The sequence below is a fragment of the Megascapheus bottae genome, chromosome 8 (assembly GCF_031878675.1).
Source record: "Megascapheus bottae isolate mThoBot1 chromosome 8, mThoBot2.hap1, whole genome shotgun sequence".
In the NCBI taxonomy this organism is placed as follows: domain Eukaryota; kingdom Metazoa; phylum Chordata; class Mammalia; order Rodentia; family Geomyidae; genus Megascapheus; species Megascapheus bottae.
Window position 1 is genome coordinate 65,522,132 of NC_143516.1, and position 24,743 is coordinate 65,546,874.

Here is a 24,743-nt window from a genome sequence, read left to right on the forward strand (position 1 = left end):
TTCAAAGCCAGCCCAGGCACAAAAGGATCTGAGACTCTTACCTCCAATTAACCTCTAGGAAATGGGAAGTGGGGCTTGGCTCAAGGGTAGGGCGGTAGCCTTGAGCTGAAAAGCTCAGGAACAGAACCCAGACAGAGTTCAAGTCGCATGACCCACCAAAAAAACCACAAAGCAACAATCACCCCCCCCAAAACCCACATCTTTCATGGCTTAATTGTACACAACTTAAGCATGTTTTTGCAATCATAGTAATAGGATAACATTAAATCAGCATAAGCAAAGGGATTATCTGTTGAAAAGTAAACAGACATTTTAAACAATATTTAAAAAATACTTGAATGTTGGTCATAAAAAATACTTGAAAGTTAGCCAATAAGTTTCCAAATGTTAAAACTTTTTCTTTTTTTATTGTATTTTATTGTGGGGATAATGTAAACAGGGGCTACAGTTATATTCATCAGGTGGTGAGTGCATTATTTCTCCAACACTGATACACCTTCTCATGTTTTTGTTCCCCTTTTCCTTCTCCCACCCCCTCCCAATCATCTTGTTTTCCCCCTTTCCTTCCCTATTTCAAATAAACAAATGAATGTATACACAAAATACCAGATGACAAAGTCAGATCCAGTAACCACATGAGAGAAAACATAGGAAAAAATAGAGAACAGAAATAACTTCAACTAGTACATTAAGAAGAACAATCACAAAGATAAACCTCTTGTTTTCATATCCTAAAGTTCATTTTGTTTAGTACACATCTAGGATTCTCCTAGCAGAGGATCACAAAGGTTAGGTCAAAAGCTAACCTGTTTCTTTTTGTAAATCCCCTCAGATGACAATGACACAAGCATAGCCAGCTAAGAAATAAGTATTAAAATTTCACTTATTATGGTTTATTTTAAATTGTTTAAAATGTGTTTAAAATGACAAAAGTTTAAGACTTTTTCTACCATTTAGCATACAAGAAACTATTACACAGTTTAACTTTTTTTTTTTTTTTTTGCCAGTCCTGGGCTTGAGCTCAGGGCCTGAGCACTGTCCTTGGACTTTCTCAAGGCTAGAGCTCTACCACTTGAGCCTCAGCACCACTTCCGGCTTTTTTCTATATGTGGTACCAAGGAATCGAACCCGGGTCTTCATGCATGCTAGGCAAGCACTTTAACCGCTAGGCCAAACTCCCAGCCCGACAGTTTAACTTTTTTTGTGAATACGAGAATAATAGAGCTAGATTATAAGTGTCAGGCATAGGATATAATTATATAGTAAGAAGGAGGGGCATTCTCAACTAAAATGGAGACTGTGCATAGAAAGATGAATCTTTTACACACAACTTAAAGCGAACTACTAAATTTAATTAGCAATTACACTAAGATCAAATAAAAATGCTCCTGCAACAATATTCCTGAAAAACATACATGAATAGTCTCTGACAGTATTTGGTAAACTGTTAAGGAAGTGAGCTACTTCCAGTAGGTGCCATCTCGGCTGAGTTCAAGTGAATACCCAGTCTCCATAAATAAAATGTAAATAAAGGAAATGCATCAGAGAGTTGGAAGACAGTTCCATCAAGCTTCTGAAGAAATTTCTTGATTTCTGGGTCATCATGATTGATACATGAACTGTGCTCTTTGGTTTCTAATTGAAGAAGCTGTTCCAAAATCCACAAGGGAAAGAAAATATTTTCATAGCGTGTTACATCATAAGTGGCTTGTACCTACAAAGAAACAATAAGACCCGCTAAAAATGCATGAATTAACTTAGGTAAATGCCAAATGAAAAGATTAATCATTTAGACAAAATAAAACATCTGGTGTGTTCAGTCTATTCTTTCTCTCTGTCTCCACTTTTGAGGGAGGCCAAGAACAAAGAAGAAAATTTCATTTATTTAACAGCTGTGCAAACATAAGAACAAGTTTGATGTTTGATGGTTTAGAAAGCTTGAAGTTTTTCTCTCCAAACTTTTATATAGGTTGGCAACCCTCAACAGCAAATACAAAATGTTCCCAAATCCAACAGTTTTTGAATGAAAATGGGATAGCACAAATGGACAATTGCACAGTTAGACTCTTGACAGTTCTCCATCACATCGCAGTGTACTAAATAAATTGTTCAAAACTATCTTCTGGCAGTATGTAAAAGGTATGTATGAAATACAAAGGAATTTTGTTTTCAACTTTGGTTTTCCCTAAAGATATTTACACATAAATTTTTAAAATCCCCCCTCCCCATTCCAAAATACTCTGTCTCAAGTGTTCTGGAGATGGAACACTCAAGACCTGTAATTCCCTACTTAGATGAACTGAGAATACTTGGGCAAGTGTCTTACACATAACAATGTGTAAAATTCCAATATAATGAATCCCTGTCAACGGCAAGGATCTTTGGGAGTGAGCCCCAGGAAGAGGGGAAGGTCACTGTCAGTGAGTGTCCAGATGTGAGCACTAAAGACTAAAAGGAGTCGTTTCAAGACAGTGTGCTCATGGGAGGTGCAAATGTACCTTGCAGGACTTCCTTAGCTTCTGTGGGTAAACAGAAAGAAGACCTACAAAATAGATAGTAGCAAGCAAATACCAGTATCAGTGTTAAACCAGAAGCTGGCTTTAATATTTGCTTATTAATTAAGAAACAAACCAGAAGCCCCAGGAGGTAAGAGAATGCTTATCATCATTCTGCAGGCAGGGAAGCAGGGCCTCTGGGAAGGAGATTCATTAGAACGCCAAGTCTGCAGATCGCAACCAATACCTTTTTTTTTTCATACACCTTTTATTCAAAGTTCATTAAGTGTATTGAAACTTGGGGGGAAAGGAAATAAATGTGTTGGAAACACTGAGACCCAATCCACTGTCATAATCCATACATGAAAGAACATTCTTTTAGAGCCAAAGGAATTTATTCTTCAAAAAGGTGACATAATAAGAGCCGAATACATACACATTATTGAAAATAAATACTTTCTGAAAAGGTTTATAATAAAGCTTACCTCTCTGAGACATGGTTGCATACCCATCTTGCTTCAAGTTCACAGCCAATATTATACCACTCTGGGAGCAGAGCCACTGTCTTTTCCCCATGAATGCCTGCCCACCCCTGCCACAGCCACTGTGTGAGTGCCACTTTGGAAATGGGCTCTGGGATGCCATGGGCCCTCTCACATCTCAGAGCAACACATTCTGAGCCCTACAGCTATGGTCTTTCTGACTGGTGGGTGCTGTCCCAACCCTGAGATACTCTAAGTCTAAGCATGCCAGGGCTCCTATTTCCAGCTTTTGATGATGTCACACACATCTACAACACACATGTCATTATTCAAGTCCCAATGAATGTACTTGAAACCCCAGAAACAGTTCATCAATGTCCCTGTGCAGTAGCGCTCCGACGGTGCTTCACGCATTAGGTCTCTGGTGCCATAGGTGTGATGAAAGAGCCTGCAAACCAAACCGATTGTAGAGCATCAACTTCTCTGAAAAGAGTAAAAAAAAAAAAATTGGGAGAGGTCTAGCAGGGAAGGGTCATCGCTGCTCCTGACCACCCCACTCTCCGTTTCATGGCACCGGAGAAATCAGCTACGGCATCCCCCAGTAGTCATCCAAACTACACAGAAAGACACAACTGCACCTTCACTGGTGGCAGAGCTTCCTGCCACAAGGGGAAACGTCTAGCCTGGAACGTCAGGGGAAGATGATTACTTTATAAAAGGCACAGATGTCAGTGCAATGAAACAGGTAATGTGAACAATAAGGAGACTTAACACGACCAGAAAGACAATAATCTCTCAGTAGCTGGCCCAAAGAAATGAAGATTTATAAACTGCTTGAAAAGGAATTTTAAAAAATATTACTTAGTGCCAGGAGCGTAGCCTACTGGTAGAGTGCTTGCCTGATATGCACGAAGCCCTGGGTTCGATTCCTTCATACTACATACACAGAAAAAGCTCAAGTGGTGCTGTGGCTTAAGTGGCAGAGTGCTAGCCCTGAGCAAAAAAATGTGCCCAACGACAGTACCCAGGCCCTGAATTAGAGCCCCAGGATAGGCAAATAATAATAATAATAATAGTAATAATAATAATAATAACTTAAAGATGCTCAGAGAAATTTAAGAAAATGAGAGAAACAATCAAATGAAATCAAGGAAAGAATAAATAAACAAGACAAAAATTTCAAGTTATTTGAAGTTCAAGTTACTTAAAAAGGTAAAGAAACCTTATAGATATATTATGCCAAAATATGATGAATGAAATGAAAAATGCAAATGATGTCAGCTACAGAAGTCATCAGAGAGAATAAAAATATTTGCTACCTGAACAGATGCAATAACACAATGAAAACAAATGAAGAAAGCATTTGTGGCTTATAGGGCAGCATCAAAAAGGCAAACACTCTTATTATCAAGTTGAAACAAAGAGATGGACAAAGAAACAGAAAGCTTATTTAAATAAGTACAAAATGTCTCAAATCTAAGGAAGGTTCTAAATATCCACATACCAAAGGAAAACCTTCCATGCTCTTTTGATCCACATGAGGCTTCACCCCAGCAATCAAATGGTCAAAACTAAACATCAAAGACAGCATTATGAAAGCACCAAGGGAAAAGAAGCCTATCACACATAAGGGATTATAACTGAGATTAACTGTGGCTTGTTTATAATGTAGGAAGTAGAAGGATGATCTATTCAAGTACTGAAGGGGAATCAAAGAAGCCTGATGACCAAGAACACTTAATCCCGCAAAGGTGTTCTTCAGAAATAAAGAACAGATATGGAATTTCATAGACAAAAATGGAGTTAATCAACCACAGAACTACCTCATAAAATGCCAAAGGGAACTCTTGAAGCTAAAAGGACAGAATGCTACAGGGGACTCTTGATACCTGGAGCTCGATGGTTCAAGAAGACAGCAGTGGAAGAAAACCAGTGCCCGATGGTCTAGCGTTCTGTAGTACACATGCGTGATTCACTTTTCCCACATCATAGCCCATGCCTGTTACAGATCAGCTGCCTTCCGGAAACGTAAAACTTTTACTCTGTCACTTAAATCACGTACATTATGTTATCTTTTTGGATGGGAAGATTATGCTACACTTTATCCTGCTTTGGGGCATCTTTTGCTTTTGGGGAGGCATAGTGTTACAAAATTAAAGGCAGACAAATTCTTAGCCAGTCATGCAATGAATAAAGCACAGTGGACAGTAACAAAGGACTGTGAGCTTCACAGCATCTACAGAGCACTGTAAAGCACACATGTTCATTTAAATTTTTTGTGTTTATTTAGATTTTCAGTTAACTTTTAACCAAGCTCATTCAAAACAGCATGCAATCATCTGCAAATCAAATTAGCTTATTATCTTTAGCAATATTAACATATGAAAGAATGAAATTCCTTGGCTAAAGAGTACAGAAAAATTCAGAATATTTTCATTCTATAAAGAATGCATGTAAGTTACACATCTTCAACATAAAGTCAAAAGAAGATATTAAATATGAATAGCTTGATAGTTTGTTAAAAGGACATTCAAGGAAAATTAATATACATTATGGCAAAAACAAACACAAAATTTGAGAGGTTTTATAAATGCAGTAGAATTTTTTTTTTTTGCCAGTACTGGGCTTGAACTCAGGGCCTGGGCACTGTCCTTGGGCTTCCCTACCACTTGAGCCACAGCACCAATTCTGACCTTTTCTGAATATGTGGTACCAAGAAATCAAATCCAGGACTTTGTGCATGCTAGGCAAACACTCTTGCTCCTGGCCCAGTAGAAACATTTTTATAAGCTCAATATTATGTCATTATCAACTTGAAAGAGCCTTTTCCATCAGCTTCATGGAAAGTATGAGGCAAAAACATATAGTAGTGACTAAAAGGAAAAATAAACTATTAAAATCAAGGCATACTATTGCAGGAAAATATAATCACAAAACCATAAAGTAAGAGAGAAAGAAAGGGCAAACACAGAATTGGAGAAACAAAGGATGACCAAATGCAGCAGGTTGGGAAGGATAAACTGGGAGAAAAGAGAGAACAGATGCTATTGTTCAAAAAGCTATATATTCATTACCTGATTTATGTAACTGTAACCCCTCTAGGACATCTAAAATTTTCAATTTTACATTGAAAATTATATTAAAAGAAGAGAGAAAGAAAGGTACAAATGGTATCATTACATGCTTACATACCAATAGCTATATTGACCAAAAATAGATTATATTCTCTAATTAAAGACAAAAGTAATAGAATATTGGAAACAAAAGCAAAAGCAGCTATATTTGCTGTCTATAGGAGATTGATATTACCTTAACTCACACACATAAAGTTAAAGTGAAGGTCTGATAACAGACAATCTAGGCAAATGAAAAGCTAAATTAGGCTTAAATCAAACAAAACAGACTTCAAGTCAAAATCTTTAGAATAAGGGAATGCTATTAGATAACAATAATCAAGAAGATATAACAAATATATACACGCACAAACATATTAGAACATGTAAATAAATACAAAAAGCAAATATTAATGGATCTTAAGGGAACAACATATTGTAATACAGTAAGAGCAGGAAATTTAAATAAGCCATTTTCATTAGTAGATAGATCATTCTGACAGAAAAGATCAAGAAAACACAAGACTTAATAGTTATATTAAATGGAACAAAAAGAGATACATCAATTATCCAATTCATTATCCGCAAAATATCCATTATTATAAAGTTCATGAGCCAATTCTCTGGACTAAATCCTATATTAAGTTCAAAGACAAGTTATATGAAATTTAAGATTAAAATTATATAAAGTGTGTTTTCAACTACAATGTCATGAAACTATCAGAAAGATTATCAAGCAATTTCAAAAATGAAGATCTACAAATACAAGGACAAAAAAATAGGTTTCTAAGCTGGGCGGGGTAGTTCACTCCTGAAATCCTAGCTACTCAGGAGACTGAGATCTGAGGATCAAGGTTCAAAGCCCAACCCAGACAAAAAGGGCCTAAGACTCTTATCTCGATCTAACCTCCAGAAAATGGGAAGTGGGGCTTGATCAAGGGTGGTAGCCTTGGGCTGAAGAGCTCAGGGACAGTGCCCAAGCCGAGCTCAAGCTCCAAGACCCACCAAAAAAAATGGGTTTCTGAACTACAAATCTCAAAGGAAATGAAAATATTATATTAAAAGTATGATCACAGTAAAAATGCTTCTGAGACAAAGATGAAAATAGAGTACTACATTTGAAAAGAGAAACATTTCATTTACCTTTATATCCCAAAGATCTACAAAAGTACACTGCATGGTTAGTAAAAGTAAGGAAGTAATAACTACTAGAGAAGACATAAATGGTAAAGAGATTAATAAAAACAACGGAAAGTGTAGGGCAAGCTCTCTGGGAGGAGGTAAGCGTGAATGATGCGCACACAGTACACACGCTGGGAGGACCAGCATGAGCAGGTCTCTCATCTCTTGTTGCACAGATCAGGAATTATATAGTCCCAGCACCCCAACCTCCTGAGCCTCCCTGGCCAATCACCTAGCAGGGAGTTGATGTAAGGCACTTGAGGCGGGTACTGATTGGTCCTTTGGGGGAGTGCAAAGGAAGTAATAACTACTAGAGAAGACATAAATGGTAAAGAGATTAATAAAAACAACCGAAAGGATTAATAAAACTAAGAATTCATTTTTAAAGAGATGCGCCACCAAATCATTTCAGAAACTAGGAAAAAGTGTGAGAGAAATTCACATAAAAATAGTCACAAGAAAGAAAGCATTACAACAAGTAACACAAAGGTCAAAGGAGATTTCTATACATATTTAATGAAAACAGATGAGCTTCTGGACACATAAATTCTATAAAGAATGAATCGTGAAAATATAAAAACATCTAAACAGGCAAATTACAAGAATGAAACTGACTCAGTAATAAGGAAGTATCCTATCAAAGAGCATCCTAGGACCTAACGCCTTTAACTGCTGAATTCTACCCAACACTTAAAGAAGAGCTAATACAGCTGAGTGTAATGGCTCACGCCTGTAATCCTAGCTACTCAGGAGGCTGAGATCTGAGGATCGTGGTTCAAAGCCACCTCTGGCACAAAAGGACCTGAGACAATTTTTTTCTTCCAGATATATTTTATTGTAATTAATAGAAGGGTTACATTATATTCACCACATAGAAGGTGCATACCCTTTCTCATGTCTTGGTCCTCATTTCTCTCCCCCCACCCCTGCCCCTCATTTTGTTCCCCCCTTCCCTATCTGATTTTAAATAACCAAATACGTATATATATAATATATCAGATAACAAGGTGAAATACTATAACAATATGAGATAACCAAGGGACAGCAAGAGAAATGAGAGATAACATAGTACATTAAGGACAACAATCACTCATTATATGGCTTTTGTTTCTATACCCTGGGGGTCCTTTCATTTAGAGTCACACTATATGACCTTATGTATCTAGGTTTATTCTATTGTAAATCCCTGCTAGGAGAGCCAAAGGTTTCTACTGATCATGACAAATGAAGGAAACCATTGAGTCTATGTTCCTTTGAGTCTGGCTTACTTCACTTAATGTGATTTTTTTCTGCGTCTTTCCATTTCCTTACAAATGGGGCAAGGTCGTTCTTTCTGACAGCAGCATAGAATTCCATTGTGTATAAATACCAAATCTTGTTGATCCACTCATCAACTGAGGGGCATCTGGGTTGCGATGGTAAATAGTGCTGCAATGAACATCGTTGTGCTAATGGCTTTAGTATGTCCTTGTTTCTGAACGATTGGGTAGATGCCAAGTAGTGGAATTGCTGGATAATAGGGGAGTTTTATGTTCAGTCTTTGAGGAACTGCCATACTGCTTTCCATAGTGGTTGAACGAGTTTGCAGTCCCACCAGCAGTGTAGTAGTGATCCTTCCTGGCCACATCCCCTCCAGCATCTGCTGTTATTAGATTTCTTGATCCTGGCCATTCTAACTGGAGTGAGGTGGAATCTCAAAGCTGTTTTGATTTGCATTCCTTTTATGGCCAGAGATGTCAGGGATTTCTTCATGTGTCTATAGGCCACTCTTACTTCTTCTTCAGAAAAGACTCTTAAGTCTTTGGCCATCTTTAATGGGATGGTTGTTTCTTTGGAGATTAGTTTTGGAGTGATTCAATTTTTTGAGCTGTTGATATATTTTAGATATGAGGCCTTTGTGTGTTATATGGTTAGTGAAAATCTTTTCCGAGTGTGTAGGTTTTCTAGCTATGTCCTTTGCCATACAGAAGCTCTACAGTTTAATGCAGTCCCACTTTCCCAGACTTTCTCTGATTTGTTGTGATTCTTGGTCCTTGTTAAGAACGTTTTGACCTGTGCCAAGGAGGTCTAGTGTATCTCCTATTCCTTCTTGTAAAGTTTTCAGGGTATCTGCTTTTATCTCAAGGTCTTTGATCCATTTGCAGTTAATCCTGGTCCAGGGTGACAAAGTAGGATCCAACTTTGGTTGTCTGCAGGTGCTTAACCAGTTTTGCCAGCACCACTTGTCGAAGAGGCTGTTTTTCTTCCATTCTATTTTTTTGGCTCCCTTGTCAAAGATTAGGTATTCTATTTTTTTGGCTCCCTTGTCAAAGATTAGGTGGCCATAGGTCCGTGTGTTAATATCTGGGTCCTCAGTTCTATTCCACTGAGGACCTGAGAATCTTATCTCCAATTAACCTCTAGGAAATGGGAAGTGGGTCTTAGATCAATGGTAGGGTGATAATCTTGAGATGAAGAGCTCAGAGACAGCGCCCAGGCTGTGTTCAAGCCCCAAGACCCACAAAAACAAATAGAAGAAGAAGAAGGAGGAGGAGGAGGAGGAGGAGGAGGAGGAGGAGGAGGAGGAGGAGGAGGAGGAGGAGGAGGAGGAAGAGGAGGAGGAGAAGGAGAGCAGCTAATACTAATTATTTTCAAATTCTGCCTCATGTCAGAGTGGACCTAATACCTCCAGCATCAGAAAATATCCCTCTAGGTGGAATATACCTGGAAAATACCTACGTGATTTCTTGGTCTGAGAACTCAATAAACCTGTACCCACCAGGATGGTTCTACCTTCAGTTCATCATCAACCAGTTCTTTCACTCAGAAATAGCTGCTAGAGAAAGGTTCTTATTTTATTGCTAGTGTTCATTACCTGATCCCATTTTAGATCCCTCATATTGGGAATATTCTTCTGGTAGAAAATCTCAAGATAGTTTTAGGGAACTTTCCAAAGACAACATTTATATTCGTTTTTCTATTCTTGAACAGGGCTTGAGAAACTCAATGTATCTGATTTATTTATTAAATAATTAAAATGCATTCAATATTCTTTACATTAGTCTATATCCCTATTTTAAATCATGAATTCTGAAGCTCAGGCAAAAAACACATAATGTCAGTTCTAAACTATTATTTTAGTTGGAAGTCAGTGAAGGTTAACTTGCTATTTTTTGGTGGAGTCTTACTATCATAGAGGACACGGTGTTAAGTGCTTAAGCCTTATCCCACGTTCATTCTTCCTTATCAACAAAGCCCAGGTTTGGTTCAGCGTAGAATGGATGATTTTTTAAACAAGTAACATTCTCCACTTTTCTTTGGGTTATGTTCAGTCAGAGGTACAATACAAGTAAGTATGTGACAGTGAAAATACTCTCTGTCTTTTCTCCTTCATCACTTTTTTTTGCTGGAGGGTACAATACCGAGAGGTGAGTCAAAGGATGACAGATGCCTCTGGGTAGAGGATGCAGCCTCTTACACCCACCCACGTGTGCTGCCTGTACCTTCTTGCCAGTATATCAGACTTTCCTTGTTCCATTATAGTCTTTTAGAATTGGAATCCTGAGATTTGATTGAGTTAGAGAAAGGCTCTTTAAAGGTCCCAGGGCCTTGAAAAAGGTGCTGCCTTTTGCTCTCGGACATAGAAAAGACAGATATCATAAACTACACCAAGAAAGCTGCATCCTTCAGTAGCAGAGGATGTTTTCAAAAAGGCAGTATACATTCGAGGTTCAGTTTGTAATTTGAGTGTTTGTACTTAATGATATATAATATAAAAGTGTAACAGATCATTAAGCCCAACCATTTGGTAATTTATGTGCACTGGCCAAGGGCATGCATAGGTGCAGTGTGCTGTGTTCAGAAACAAGCACCCTGCTGCAGAATGAGCAAAACTCACCACGATGTTTTTCTATTGCTTCAAAAACAGGGTAAAAGAAAAACATTAGATTGGTTACAGAGCAGAAAATTAAGTCAAAGAACACAGCTACATAACCCAAATATTAATAAATGCTCACCAGATATAATACAGCATTATCTCAGTATCCTTTGTGGTAGCTTTTGATGGATAGAAGCAGTAAGTAAGCTATAACTAAAATGGGTCCTCTTCTAAAAGAAAGAATTCAATAGAGTACTTTAAGGAAAAGGTCAGCTGTCACCATGATAATTAAGTAGGAAAATCATACCTGACTTTTAGTGTTATTTTCCTTTTTCTTCTTCTTCTTTAGAAGAAGGTAAAAGAGATAGTTGACTTTAGTCCATTCTGGAGGGATGAAATTAACTGAGCAATTTGCTAAGCAGCTGGCAGCTTCTGAGGCAAGACAAAGCACTAAGAGAACTGAAGAACAATTACGGGCTTACTCCGAGTCCAGCATAAGCCAAGTACCTGGCTTTGCTGGCATTGCAACTCAAGAGGAGCAGAAAAACCACAGGTGGTTTTATACAGCTGAAATCCATGAGCCTACAGCTACACTAGATATCACACTGCTGGAACTACTGTTTTTCCAAAGGCCTAATATGCTATTCTCTCTTCACAAATCTGACTATTGAAGTCATACTGAGGCAGTGTGAAGCTCTGATCAGAGCAGAGTACAGGTAAATAAGGAAGATTGCCCAGCAATGAAGTGTGAGCCTCAGCACCAAGGGAATAAAAGGTATAGATTGCTATATTATCTTTTGATCAAAGTGTCAGGCAAAGAAAAATTTAAAAAGGACATAATGGGTATCAATTGATTTTTCTTATTTAGATAATAGCATAGTTGCCTGCCTAACAGGTGGAATCCTGGAGATTAATTCTAGGGGGATTTTGTTTGATTTATGAAATACTTCAAATAAAGAACTCTAAAATACAAAACCTACTAGTATTTTGTGGGTTGATATTTCCATCTTGTTCCCTATGGGAAATAGTTTAACACGAATGCAAGATTGTATCTGCATATAGTCACAAAAGAAATATGACTGAAAAGTTTTGGACACTTATTTTTCATTATGACAGTTGTTGACAAGTATTTTTTCCATCAGTCAATATGAATGATTTTTCTAAAATCTCTTTCTTGAGGCTGAAGTTTATATAATAAGGTAATAGCAAAATGAATAGACTGAACTGGATAGCTAAGCATTAAAGGGGACAAGAAACAGAAAGGATAGCACAGTGTGCATTTGTATGCAAATGACAGGATGGGAAGTCTCAGGGACTCATGTGCTAGAGGCCCTTGCTGGCTGAGATCTGTGAGTTAAGAGTAACTGACTGAGCAAGGAATACTGAGTGAGCTAGCAGAGACTTCCTGTTCTTTTCTTTCTTTTTCATTTTTAGAGGAGTGCAGGATATTACAATAGTCTAAAGTTGGAAACTCCTTTTGTGTATATTTCAGAAAACACGGGTTTGTTATTGCTCTGCACTTTCCTTATCGTAATTTTTGACAAATAATGCAAACTAGATATTTCACCTATTTATTTGTTTATGTATTTGTTAATTTAGTTATAGTTTTTGTTTGTACTGGGGCTTGAACTCTGGCCCTCGATGCCATTCCTAAGCTTCTGTGCTCAAGGTTTGTGTTCTACATCTTCACTTCTGGCTTTCTGTGGTAAACTGGAAGTCTCAAGGACTTCCCTGCTCAGGCTGGCTTCAAGTCAAGATCCTCAAACTACTAAAGAGAGCACCGGGCTCATGGACTAATCCACATTGGCTAAGCATTTAATTCTCTGTGGATGAATGTAGGTGAGGGTATCTGGTACTTTACAATTCATGCATTTGTAAAGCTCTTTTCTCCTTTCTGTCCTGTCAAAAACACAAATGGTATCTCTGTGTGTGATAGACCTCAAGGTGATCCCTTATCCAACTGCTTGGGACCCGGTGTTCTTTTTTCATATTTTGGAATATTCATATATACATAATGAGGTATCCCAAGGGATAGACTAAGTCTGAACACAAAATTCTTCATATATACATACATATACCATATGTATATATATATATTCTTCATATATATCTTATACATACAATTAATGTTTACCCAGCATGTTTGATTCTTCCTAGACAGGAAAGGCAAGATTCCTCAGGAGAGATAACTTTAAAGTTGTAGCATAGGTAAAATCTGTCTATACTTGGTATAAAAGCAGAAATTCCTCATTCATAGACACATATATATGTATATATGTGTATATATACACATAGATGTTGTATATGTATATATATACCAATATACGTGTATATATACATATATGTGTATATATAAATGTATGTATATTGTATAGATAATCTAAAAGTACTTTTCTGAGACAGTTTTAGGTGTGCCTGTACTTCGGCTGTGACCTGTCATATGAAGTCCAGGTTTGAAATTTTCTGCTTGTGCCATCCAGTCAGTATTCCAGTTTCATATTGTGAAGCATTTTTAACTTTAGGCTTTTGTATTAGAGGAGCTCAAGCTGCCCATATCCACGGAGACAGGAAAAGCAAATAAACAATGACAATGCAGACTGGATGCTACAGGAGTTAAAAAGAACTCTTAGGGTAGAGTCATGTGGTGGAGAAGATGCTAAAGGGCAGAAGGGAGGTGTGATTAAATGTCATTCTCCAGTTTGATTCCTCCTAGATAGGAGGGCAGGATTCTTTCAGGAGAATGACTTCATGTTGTAGCATAGGTAAAGCCTGTTTACCTATTATACCATAGAGCCTCTCTATGCTTGGTATAAAAGCAAAGAAGCAAGGAAAAGCAGAGAGCTTTAAGAGAGAACAGGGAAAGAAGTCATTAAGGACGAAAGAATTCACTCCATCCTGGAACTCCAGCTTTTTTTTTAAACGTAAGTTGTCAATTTATTTACAGTAGTATACTAAATAAAACACTTAGAAATAAGTGTATCAAAAGTATAACCTTGAACAATGAAATTCAGGAGACTGCATCGAGTCTAGACTGACTGCTGGATGCTATGTGGGCCAAATTAGCTTTATGTGTTTATAAAATTTTAAAGAGAGTATTTGATTCGATAAGGCTAATGGCTTAAGACTTAAAGTAAGGCACAGATAGACAAGAGGATGCAAGAAAGCAGTGCTTCGTGAAGAATAAGCACTGTTTCCTATTAGGTTAAGCCACTTTAAGCACATAATCAAGACAGAGTTTGCAAAAAAGAAATCACAGCTGGTGGAATATCTGCTACACGTTAGAAACAAATATTCATTTGGCCATTATTGATGGTAAACAAATGTCTAAGTAGCCAGAAGGTTAAAAAAAGAGCATTCTTTATTTTTTAAACAATAAGTAAACGCTATGTAAGACAGCATTAAAACTTGGCCAGCCACATAAAAGAAATGCAAATCAAAACAACTCTATGATTCTACCTCACTCCAGTTAGAATGGCCAGGATCAAGAAAAGTAATAACAACAGATGCTGGAGGGGATGTGGCCAGGAGGGATCACTACTACACTGTTGGTGGGAGTGCAAACTCTTTCAACCACTATGGAAAGCAGTGTGGCAGTTCCTCAAAAGACTAAACATAGAGCTCCCCTATTACCCAACAATTCCACTAGTAGGCATTTACACAATCGTCCAGAAACAAGGACATACTAAATCCACCAGCACAATGATGTTCATTGCAGCACTATTTACCATAGCAAAAATATGGAACCAACCCAGATGTCCCCCAGTTGATGAGTGGATCAACAAGATGTGGAATTTATACACAATGAAATTCTATGCTGCTGTCAGAAAGAATGACATCTCCCCGTTTGTAAGGAAATGGAGACTTAGAAAAAAATCACATTAAGTGAAATAAGCCAGACTCAAAGGAACATAGGCTTAATGGTTTCCCTCATTTGTCATAATCCGTAAAAACCTTGGGCTCTCCTAGCAGAGATTTACAATAGAACAAAACCTAGATAAAGCCATATAGGATGATGCTAAATGAAAGGACCTCCAGGATATAGAAACAAAAGCCATATAATGAGTGATTGTTGTCCTTAATGTACTATGTTATCTCTCATTTCTCTTGCTGTTTCTTGGTTATCTCATACTGTTACAGTATTTTACATTGTTATCTGACATATTGTACATATGCTTTTTTGGTTATTTGAAATCAGATATGGAAGGGGGTAAAACAAGATGAGGGGCAGGGGTGGGGGGAAGGATATGGGGACCAAGACATGAGAAAGGGTATCAATGTTTGTGAAGTAATGCATTTTTTCTATCTGGTGAATATAATGTAACCCTTCTATTAATTACAATAACAAATAGATGAAAAAAAACTTGGCCAACCAGGCAAAAGGAAGGAGCCAGTTTTGTTAAAGTTAGCATTAATAAATGCCAAACCAGGCAAAAGTTTGTAAGTTAAAATCCTTACCTCATAGCTGTGTAGCTAAACTTTCAAACATTTACTGAAGTGAGCAAGAAGTATATTTGAATGAGTCTATACATACAGATATGCATACATATGCTTTTAAAAGGGCATTGCCTCTAAAATCTAAAAGGGGTTAGGTTTAGACACATAGGTGAGCAAATTCTTTCCAATAATTTTGTTCGGAAACTGAAAGCAAAATCTAAATGCTCTTGGATAATCTACTAACTAGCCTCCCCAAAGTTAAAAATTACAAGCAATACATTTTAACCTTATCTTACATATGTCAATATGTATCACCACTAGTTCAGCAATATAATTTTATTAAAATTTGATATCAAAGGCCTAGATGAAATTGTATAACATGAAAAGGCAGAGAAACTGAAAAAAAGTGACACATTATTTGCTTTTTCTTTTTTATACTTAAACCTCCTGTTTATAAAATTAGACGTTTAGAGTTACAATGGACTTGCAGTAAATTCATATTGTGTAGGTACTTAATTTTTAATTATTCCCCCCAAATCAGTAGGCTTTCTGTATACCAACAAGGAGCAGTTAGAGACGAGAATAAGAACAATTCAACTTACATTAGCAAAATAAACAAAAGCCTACAAAAAATCCAGTCAAGTAGATGAAGGATTTCTACAAGAAAAATGACGAACCTTTGAAAAAAGCAATTGAAAATGACAGTGGGAGCTAAACAGATATCTCATGCTTATGGATTGCATAATTAATATTGTAAAAATGGCCATACTGCCAAAGGTGATCTACAAATACACTGCAATACCCATCAAAATCTCAATGTCATTTTTCATTGATATACAGCAAACAATCCAAAAGTTCATATGGAATCACAAAAGACCCCAAAGAGCTAACCCAATCTGGAAAAAAGAGAGCAAAGTAGCAGGTATATCACAAGTTCAGATTTTAAGCTTTTCTAAGAGTCACAGTAACAGCTTTGTATTGTTACAGAAACTGATCTGGAGACCAATGGAAAAGACTAGAAGTCCTAGAAATGAACCTACACACTTATAGCTATCTGATTTTTGACAAAGGAGCCCAACACATATACTGAAGACAGTTTCTTTGGTAAATAGTATTAGAAAAAGTATACATCCTTATACTTGGTTCTGTCTCTCTCATCTTATACTAATATGGACCCAAATTAGATCAAAGGTCTCAATGTAAGAGTGAAACCCTGGACCTAATATAGAAGGAGTAAGAGCAACTCTAGAATTTATTGGCCTAGTCAGAAACTAGGGTAGAACTCTGAAGGCTCAGGAAAGGAGAGAACTAACAAATGAGATTGCATCAAGCTACAAAGCTCTGCACAGCAAAGGATATAGTTCTTAAACTAAAAGACCATCTGTAGAATGGGAGATCTTTGCCAGCTGTACATTTGACAAGGGTCTAAAATGAGTAAAAATGAGTTCAACCAAAACTCCCATAGATTCAATAACTGAACAAACTGGCAAAGGAGTTCAATGAACACATTCCAGAAGTGGTAAAATTGACAAGGTATCTCTAGCCATAAAGGAAATGCAAATGAAAACAGCACTGAGATTAGATTAAAAATATGAACAACATCTGGGTTGGTTCCATATCTTTGCTATGGTAAATAAATATAGAAACAAAAGCCATATAATGAGTGATTGTTGTCCTTAATGTACTATGTTATCTCTCATCTCTTTTGCTGTCCCTTGGTTATCTCATATTGTTACAGTATCTCACTTTGTTATCTGATATATTGTATATATGTTTATTTGGTTATTTGAAATTGGATAGGGAAGGGGGGAAAACAAGAAGAGGGGTGGGGGTGGGAGGGAGGGAAATGGGGACCAAGACATGAAAAAGGGTATCAATGTATGTGAATTAATGAACCTTCTATCTGGCAAATATAATGCAACCCTTCTATTAATTACAATAAAAATATATGGAAAAAATATGAACAACATTTGGTGAGGTTGTGGGGAAAAGAAACTCTGTTACACTGCAGTAGATCAGTGCAGCCACTGCAGGAGGCATATGGAGAAAACTCAACATAGAACTATCCTATGATCCAGGGATAGCGCTCTTGGCATTTATCCAAAAGATCTAAAATCAGGAGAGAGTAAAGATAGCTGCATACCCATGGTCATGGCTGCACTGCTCACCATAGCCAAGTTATGGAAACAGACCAGAAGCCCTGCAACTTATGAATGGATCAAGCAAATTACATGTGATACATTATATATATATATATATATATGTGTGTGTGTGTGTGTATGTGTTTATGTGTGTGATATGCATGTGATATTATCACACATGTGAAATACACAATATAATATTTACAATGTATGTTATATATAATGCCATATATCATGTAATTTTCTTCATCAGGAAGCTTGAACTCTGGGTCTGGGTGCTTTCCCTGAGCTCTTCAGCTCAAGGCTACCATCTTACCCCTTGAGCCTCAGCACCACTTCCGGTTTTCTGGTGATTAACTGGAAATAAGAGTATCGGGGTCCTTAGTGCCTGGGCTGGCTTTGAATCTCAATCCTCAGATCTCAGCTTCCTGAATAGCAAGGATTACAGGGGTGAGCCACTGCGCCTGGCTTTCATTATCCTTAATACTTAGGAACTGTTAGAAAACTTTACTGCCACACAGAAAGGAACTGGCTCTAGAGATAGTTTTCTAGAGACAGCAGCTGATAACAAAATGAGTTCAGATCTGGAGAATTTAGCTCACTGTAAGCACATTAGATCAGGCTTTCAATAACATTTCTTCCTTAGCTAATATCAAGCACAACACTCCCACAGAGGTCACAAGGCAATGAAGAAGTGTGGCTTCAAAACCATTAGGCCTCACAGTTCAAGGTCAAATGACTCATGCAAATAAATATTCACATTATTATGCAATCTGGATTGTAAGATGGTTGTGAAGGAAGTGATGTCAAAACAGTTCTTGCTGAATGACACCATGAAGAAAAACATGAAGAGGGCACTCAGTAAGTAAATTCTGGATAAGTTATTTTGGAAATGTAAACCAACAAAACCAAGCAAAACGTATTTTGGAATATTCAACTAATAAATCAAATGCATTGAAAGCAAACTGCAAAATATCCTCTAATGAATATTGCTACACTTTACTTTTCAGATATATACTGTAAAGCTTAAATCATGTATTGTGAAATGCCCATATTTACGACAGAATAATTATTTTACCGTATACTATATGAAACTGGACACACACACAGAAAAAAACACAAACGTATAGACCTTTTAATTCTAAGGCATGATAGGAAATGATTGGCCTGGAGAGAAATAGTGGGAACTCACCACATTTGATTCCCTTTGGTTGGCAGTGTAGCTGCTCTGGTGTAGGACATGAGGCCTGTCTCTGGTTGGAACTGCCTGTAACCTGTGTACCTGTTCTGATTCCAGGTGGTAATCATCAGAATTGAACTGAGTTGAGTCCCCTAGTGAGTCTTGCAGCAGAGGCAATTTTGTGAAGGTATGTAAATGACTTAAGGAAGTAGGGAGAATATAAAACACGTTTTACCAGACTTGCTTTTCATATTTCACATTTTAATGGCCTCAAATAATGCTATCTAATTATCTACTCCCATGTTGTTTAAAACCCTTAACGCTTCTTCCAGCTAAAAATCTTTCAATTAGAGCAGAGGATGGCAGAAGGATTCTAGAAAGTAGGTACTTAGAAGACTGTTGTGCCATTGTGGAGATAAGATCAGCACATGAGTCATTTAAAGAGGCTGACCTCAGCATTTCCTTTTAAAACCAAGGTGTAAAATCCAACTGGCTGTGTGATTGAACTCTTGGTTTTCTATGAATTTGAGCTGTGCAATTAGTTAACATATTAAGTTAGAAACCAAAAAGGAAAACTTTAACTTTGTTTTGCAGTGATTTTTGAAGAAAATAAATTGAAATATTAAAAAACGGTGCACTTTTGGATGTTTTTATCAGAATGGGAGACTCTTTCAGGAAAATGGTTTTGAGTTTGCAGAAGATAAAAAACTATAGTTATACTTAACTTTCACCTTGGGGATATCATTTAAGTGAACATTTTGAGGAGGTAGGTGCTGGTGGCTCATACTTATAATCCTAGCTACTAAGGAGGCCAAGATCTGAGGATGGCAGTTCAAAGGCAGCCAGGGTATCAAATTCTTTTTTTTTCATCTTTTAATTCCACTTTCCAGCTCTGGGAGTATTTTTATTAAATTTTTTAAGGTAGAGGGGAAAAATACAAAAAAATATTAAGTTTATTCTAAGAAAAATTATATTTAAACTTATCATTTAAATTGTGGGGAATTTATCATTATATTGTATTGTATAAATTTTAAAAAGAGTATATTAATCATATACAGAAATTTTTAGCTTTGTAGTTCATATGCTTATATATATATGTGTGTGTGTGTATGTGTGTATGTGTGTGTGTATGTGTGTATTCCTATATATTCTTTTTTTGCCAGAATGGAAACATGTAAAATCTGTTTTATTCACTTATTTTTATGCACATGTTCAACAGAAACATTCTACTTTTCACTAAATAATAATGCAGGGTATCAGATTCTTATCCCCAATTAACCACCAGAAAAGTGGAAGTGGTGCTGTGGCTCAGAGTGGTAGAGCAATAGCCTTGAGCTGAAGAGTTCAGGGACAGGGCCCAGGCCCAGAATTTAAGCCTCATGATTGACAAAAATAAAATAAAATAAAATTTTGAAAAACTGTTAGGAAAATCGCCTGATATATATTTTGAAGATGAAGTACATTTTTGTACTGTGAGAATTATTGTGCTATAACACCTGCTGTTAGGATTAATAAGTAATAAACATGACTGAATTATGGTTAAAATGCAGGTGAATAATTACTGAGAAGAGAAGTATGTTACTTTTAAATCTAAAAAAAATATGGGGTCATATTTATCTTACCTCACCAAACATATTTATTCAAAAAGCCATTTAATCATTGAATTAAATCATCCTAACCAATAATGTAAATCATACTGTGGCCACATCATGAATTTAACTGTATATCATATATAGCCTGATTTTGTACAGATAGAACCTACTTATGTTAGCAGAAGAACTAAAGAATCACTTTACTAAGGTCAACAAGTCATGTAGGAGGACTCCTGTCCAGCTCTCTGGAAATGCTGTGCTCAAGTCTAATTAATTAGGAAGCTTCCAGGTCTTTCCCTGTGTTTCCAAGGCAAATATGTGGCTGCAAAGGCAGCCTACTTCTCCAGTGTGCTGTGGGAGATGGGTACTGCATTTCCTCATAACCACTGTCTCTCAGGAGGCCAAGAACACTTCACTTAGTTCTTTACAGAATCAGAGCAAGCAAAAAAAAAAAAAAGTGACCGGGTGCTCAGACTTGCGTGATGAACCTAAGTCTTCAGGAAAAATTAAATGTTCTCCCAATTCATTTTCTGCCAAATTTAAAAAGAGCATGTTCTGTATGCAAAATGACATAAGGACCAAGTCCTCTAAGTGATGTAAAAATAACTAGAAAATGCCACTAAGAATGAAAAATACAGGTCTCGACAGGTCACCCATAAACAGGGCAATAAATGAGTGTGTAAATAATTTCTTTCCAATTGTGTTAAGGGTTACAGTGGGATAAGACAGCTTCACTGACTTCCACAGTTACTTCTCTCTGCTTGTTATACTCTTCTTTCACTAATTTTTCTGTTTTTCCTCAGTAATAAAATAGATCTCTTTCTACAGCACAGCTGTGAGTATCTTACCCTGGCCAGGTTCATGGGGTACAGCTGACAGCATCTGTTCTCTTTGTTCTGGGCCTGCTCCTGGTCCCTGTGGAACCAAATTCGGTTCTGAAGGTAGAGGTGAAGCTCCTGTAATCTCAAGAGCAAGGTGGCAAGCAGATCCAGGCAGTCCCTGGCCTTGCAGGCAGTGATTCTAGTCACAGTGTGCTCTTGTGTACTGCAACAGCAGCACTTGTATGTTCCTCAGATGGCCACAGAGGGCGCTGGTAGCTAGACACTTTTAGCTCTTTAACCATACTGCAGACAGGGAAACCCAAGCTGCTTATACATCACAACAGTAAAGTAAAAGATTCCTGCACGTGAATTCTGAATGTAGAAGTTCTACATTCAGCATTTTGCAGTCTCACACAATATTTAAGAAATGAAATGGAAAGGAAAATAAATCAGTATCTAATTTGTTTGAATTGAGGCGCTGTGGTCACTTGTTTCAAAAATGACAGATATGACATGGACTTTATAACAATGCAAAAAGATTCCAAAATGCACTTTGCATGTCATTTTTACAATTCTAAGTGCTCGGCTCAGTTTTAGAAAGTAAAAACAATGCAGTTGAAATTCAAATTTAAAACGCTGAGGGAATATAAATATAAAGCACTTGCCATATTTTGTTTCAGGTTTGTACATCATAGGAGAAGATGCTATTTATATAATTTCATTGTAAACTGAAAAGCAAGAAATGTTATTTATGTTTAGAGGGACGTCAACCCCTTTTTATACTGAAGGTGCATCTGGTCCTTAACAATTCTCAGATTCAAGGAATAAATTTGTATTCTGGATTTTTTTTTCTTAGTTCACAGTTTAAGAACAGATACTTAAGCTATTCAACATGTACTTCTCCTAGATTTCATTTGTTTTACTTTTAATAGTCACATATATGCTACCATATCATACATAATTTTATTTTAAAATGTCTAGTTCATAGGATGCAGCTAAGAGGCACTGTGCGTAGGGCCCTGGGATCAATTTCCTGCACTGCCAACAAAACAAAACACAAGTTCCTGCTTCTGTATTGGAACCATTGTTATATTATGTTAAGCCATATTATTTTTTCTTGTATGACAAATCTGAGCTAGTAAAACTGAAATTTAATATGGTTTAGCATAGTAATCTATATACAATTTTATACCCCTCATTCCCCTCCACAGACATGACAATAAAATTTGCTAGTTCATCTAGTTCATTTGCATAGAAACAACATGAAAAGGAAGACAACAGCAAAAAAAACTCTTGTAAACAAATTTTCATTGGAAAAAAATTTCAACAAAAAAGTTGATTGGCTCATACCTGTAATTCTAGCTGCCCAAGAGGCGGAGATCTGAGGATCATGGTTCATTGCCAGCCAAGGAAAGAATCTCCATGTGATTCTTATCTCCAGTTAACCACCGATAAGTAACAAGTTGGGTAATGGCTTGAGTAGTAGAGTTGCTTAGGCATAAATCTCAGGGACAGTGCCCCAGGCTCTGAGTGCAAGACCCAGGCCTGGCACAAAAAATAAATAAATTCTAAAAGTAGATAAAATGGCTACTTGACTTAGAGTTTTAATATTCTACTTACACTATGAGAAAAACTATTTCATGAAATTATCTTTAAGAAAATTACAATATTAAAGTTTTATCAGGTCCGAATAAGTTTTGTATCACTACTAGTATTTTAGAAAGACTTGTCAGTTCATATTCTACCTACTTGTGAACTTTCAACTAAAAGGTTATTTCAAATTGTCCATAATATTCATTAATTAAAAATCTGGTGATTTACATATTGTAATGTGTTTAAAATACTGACATTTGATAATAATTTACAAATTCTCTTTATTTGCCAACTGAAAGTGGTCAACCCTTCAGATTACTAGATTATTTATTTACTTACTTTAAATTTTATTTTTTTCTGATCCAAAGAGATAAGCTGTAGAAGCCACAGCCTCTTCCCAGATACATCTAGACTCAATCAGAATCTAAACCTAACACATCTCTTAAAGCCAGAGGGAAGAGTGAGCCAAGAATACAGGCAACAATTCATTATAGGTACTACAGAATTGAGAACTATAAGGAAAGGGGTAAGTTGATGGGAGGGCGTGGGTGATGATGTTGAAGTGTTGTCACAGATCAAGACGCGTTGTACACATAAATTGTATTGTTAAATTGCAAACTGTTAAATTGTATAACTGAAAATTAAGATAAGCTAGTCACTGTAAACAAACTAATGCATTTTAGTTTTAATTCCCCATGTTATGTTTTAATTTTAAAATATTGAGCATTGTTAAATACTCTCTTTTATTTCTATCAAGTTCAACCTATTATGGTTTAGTAATTTCTATTTCACTGTTAAAAAATAGTAACACTTTTCAGAGTAATCATGCTACTGATTATCTTTTCCAAGTGCACTTTTGTTCTCAGTTAAATCTTTTTATTGCACTTCTGTGAGAATAAAGTAGAACCATTCTTACATTGCCACTGCAATCTTCCAGGGTGCCTTATTTGGTGAGTTTTCCAAACGCATGCAAACTGGTTTTTAAAGCAAGACTTTTTTTTTACTTTCTCCAAAACAAAACCATCAAGGATTTTATTCATGCTTCCATCAGTATAGAAACTGGGAATTCCCAAGTACTTATTCTGAAACTGATCAGAACTGGTTATTTGAAATTGGATAGAGAAGGGGGGAAAACAAGATGAGGGGTGAGGGGGAGGGAAATGGTGACCAAGACATGTGAAAGGGTATCAATGTATGTGAATTAATGCACCTTCTATCTGGCAAATATCATGTAACCCTTCTATTAATTACAATAAAAATATATGAAAAAAAGATGGTTAGTTAAATTTGAAGCATATATGTGACCAGTAAAGATTAGAAAGTCATGTGTGGAAAACTTCAGCTGTCAGCAAACACCAGCTTGGGTGACATGTGGGGAAAATGGCAGAATTTCTTTGCTTCTTGAAAACTGGCAGTTCAACTGTCAAAAGAGTATCTTCTGAAATATTTTGGCCATAACAATCTGAGCAATGCCATCTGTTAATTGGCTCACATCAGCACAATTTGGAAGGATCATGGAAGATCAAGGAAAGAAATGGAAAACACACACACCTATTTGCAGCTAGTAACAACAAGAATTAATGTAATTACATTCGTTTCAGTTGTAAATAAAGCATATATATGCATATATTTTAGACTACAAAGTATATCTAAAGTATATGTAAATATGTACATATAAAATATATATACATACAAAGATGTTACATACTATGCATATATATGGAAATATCTTATTACATTTTTATAAAACAGTGGCTAAATTCAAAAATGAACATTTCTACATTTTCCATTTGTATCAACTTTGAAACTCAAAAGATGCCCCCCTCTACTTAGAAAAGGTTCAATTCTATTTTT

At 36.5% G+C, this 24,743-nt stretch overlaps 1 protein-coding gene across 2 annotated transcripts in view; it reads right to left on the minus strand.

Moving 5' to 3' along the window:
* Positions 1 to 353: 353 nt before the first annotated feature.
* The window catches only part of Mei4 (meiotic double-stranded break formation protein 4), a 159,641-nt gene continuing 135,251 nt past the window's right edge, over positions 354 to 24,743 (minus strand). For both annotated transcript variants that reach the window (XM_090337728.1, XM_090337729.1), the window contains one exon: positions 354 to 1,714. In XM_090337728.1, coding sequence (XP_090193854.1) covers positions 1,448 to 1,714 — 267 coding nt within the window. In that variant the 3' untranslated portion in view covers positions 354 to 1,447. The remainder of the gene's footprint in view (positions 1,715 to 24,743) is intronic.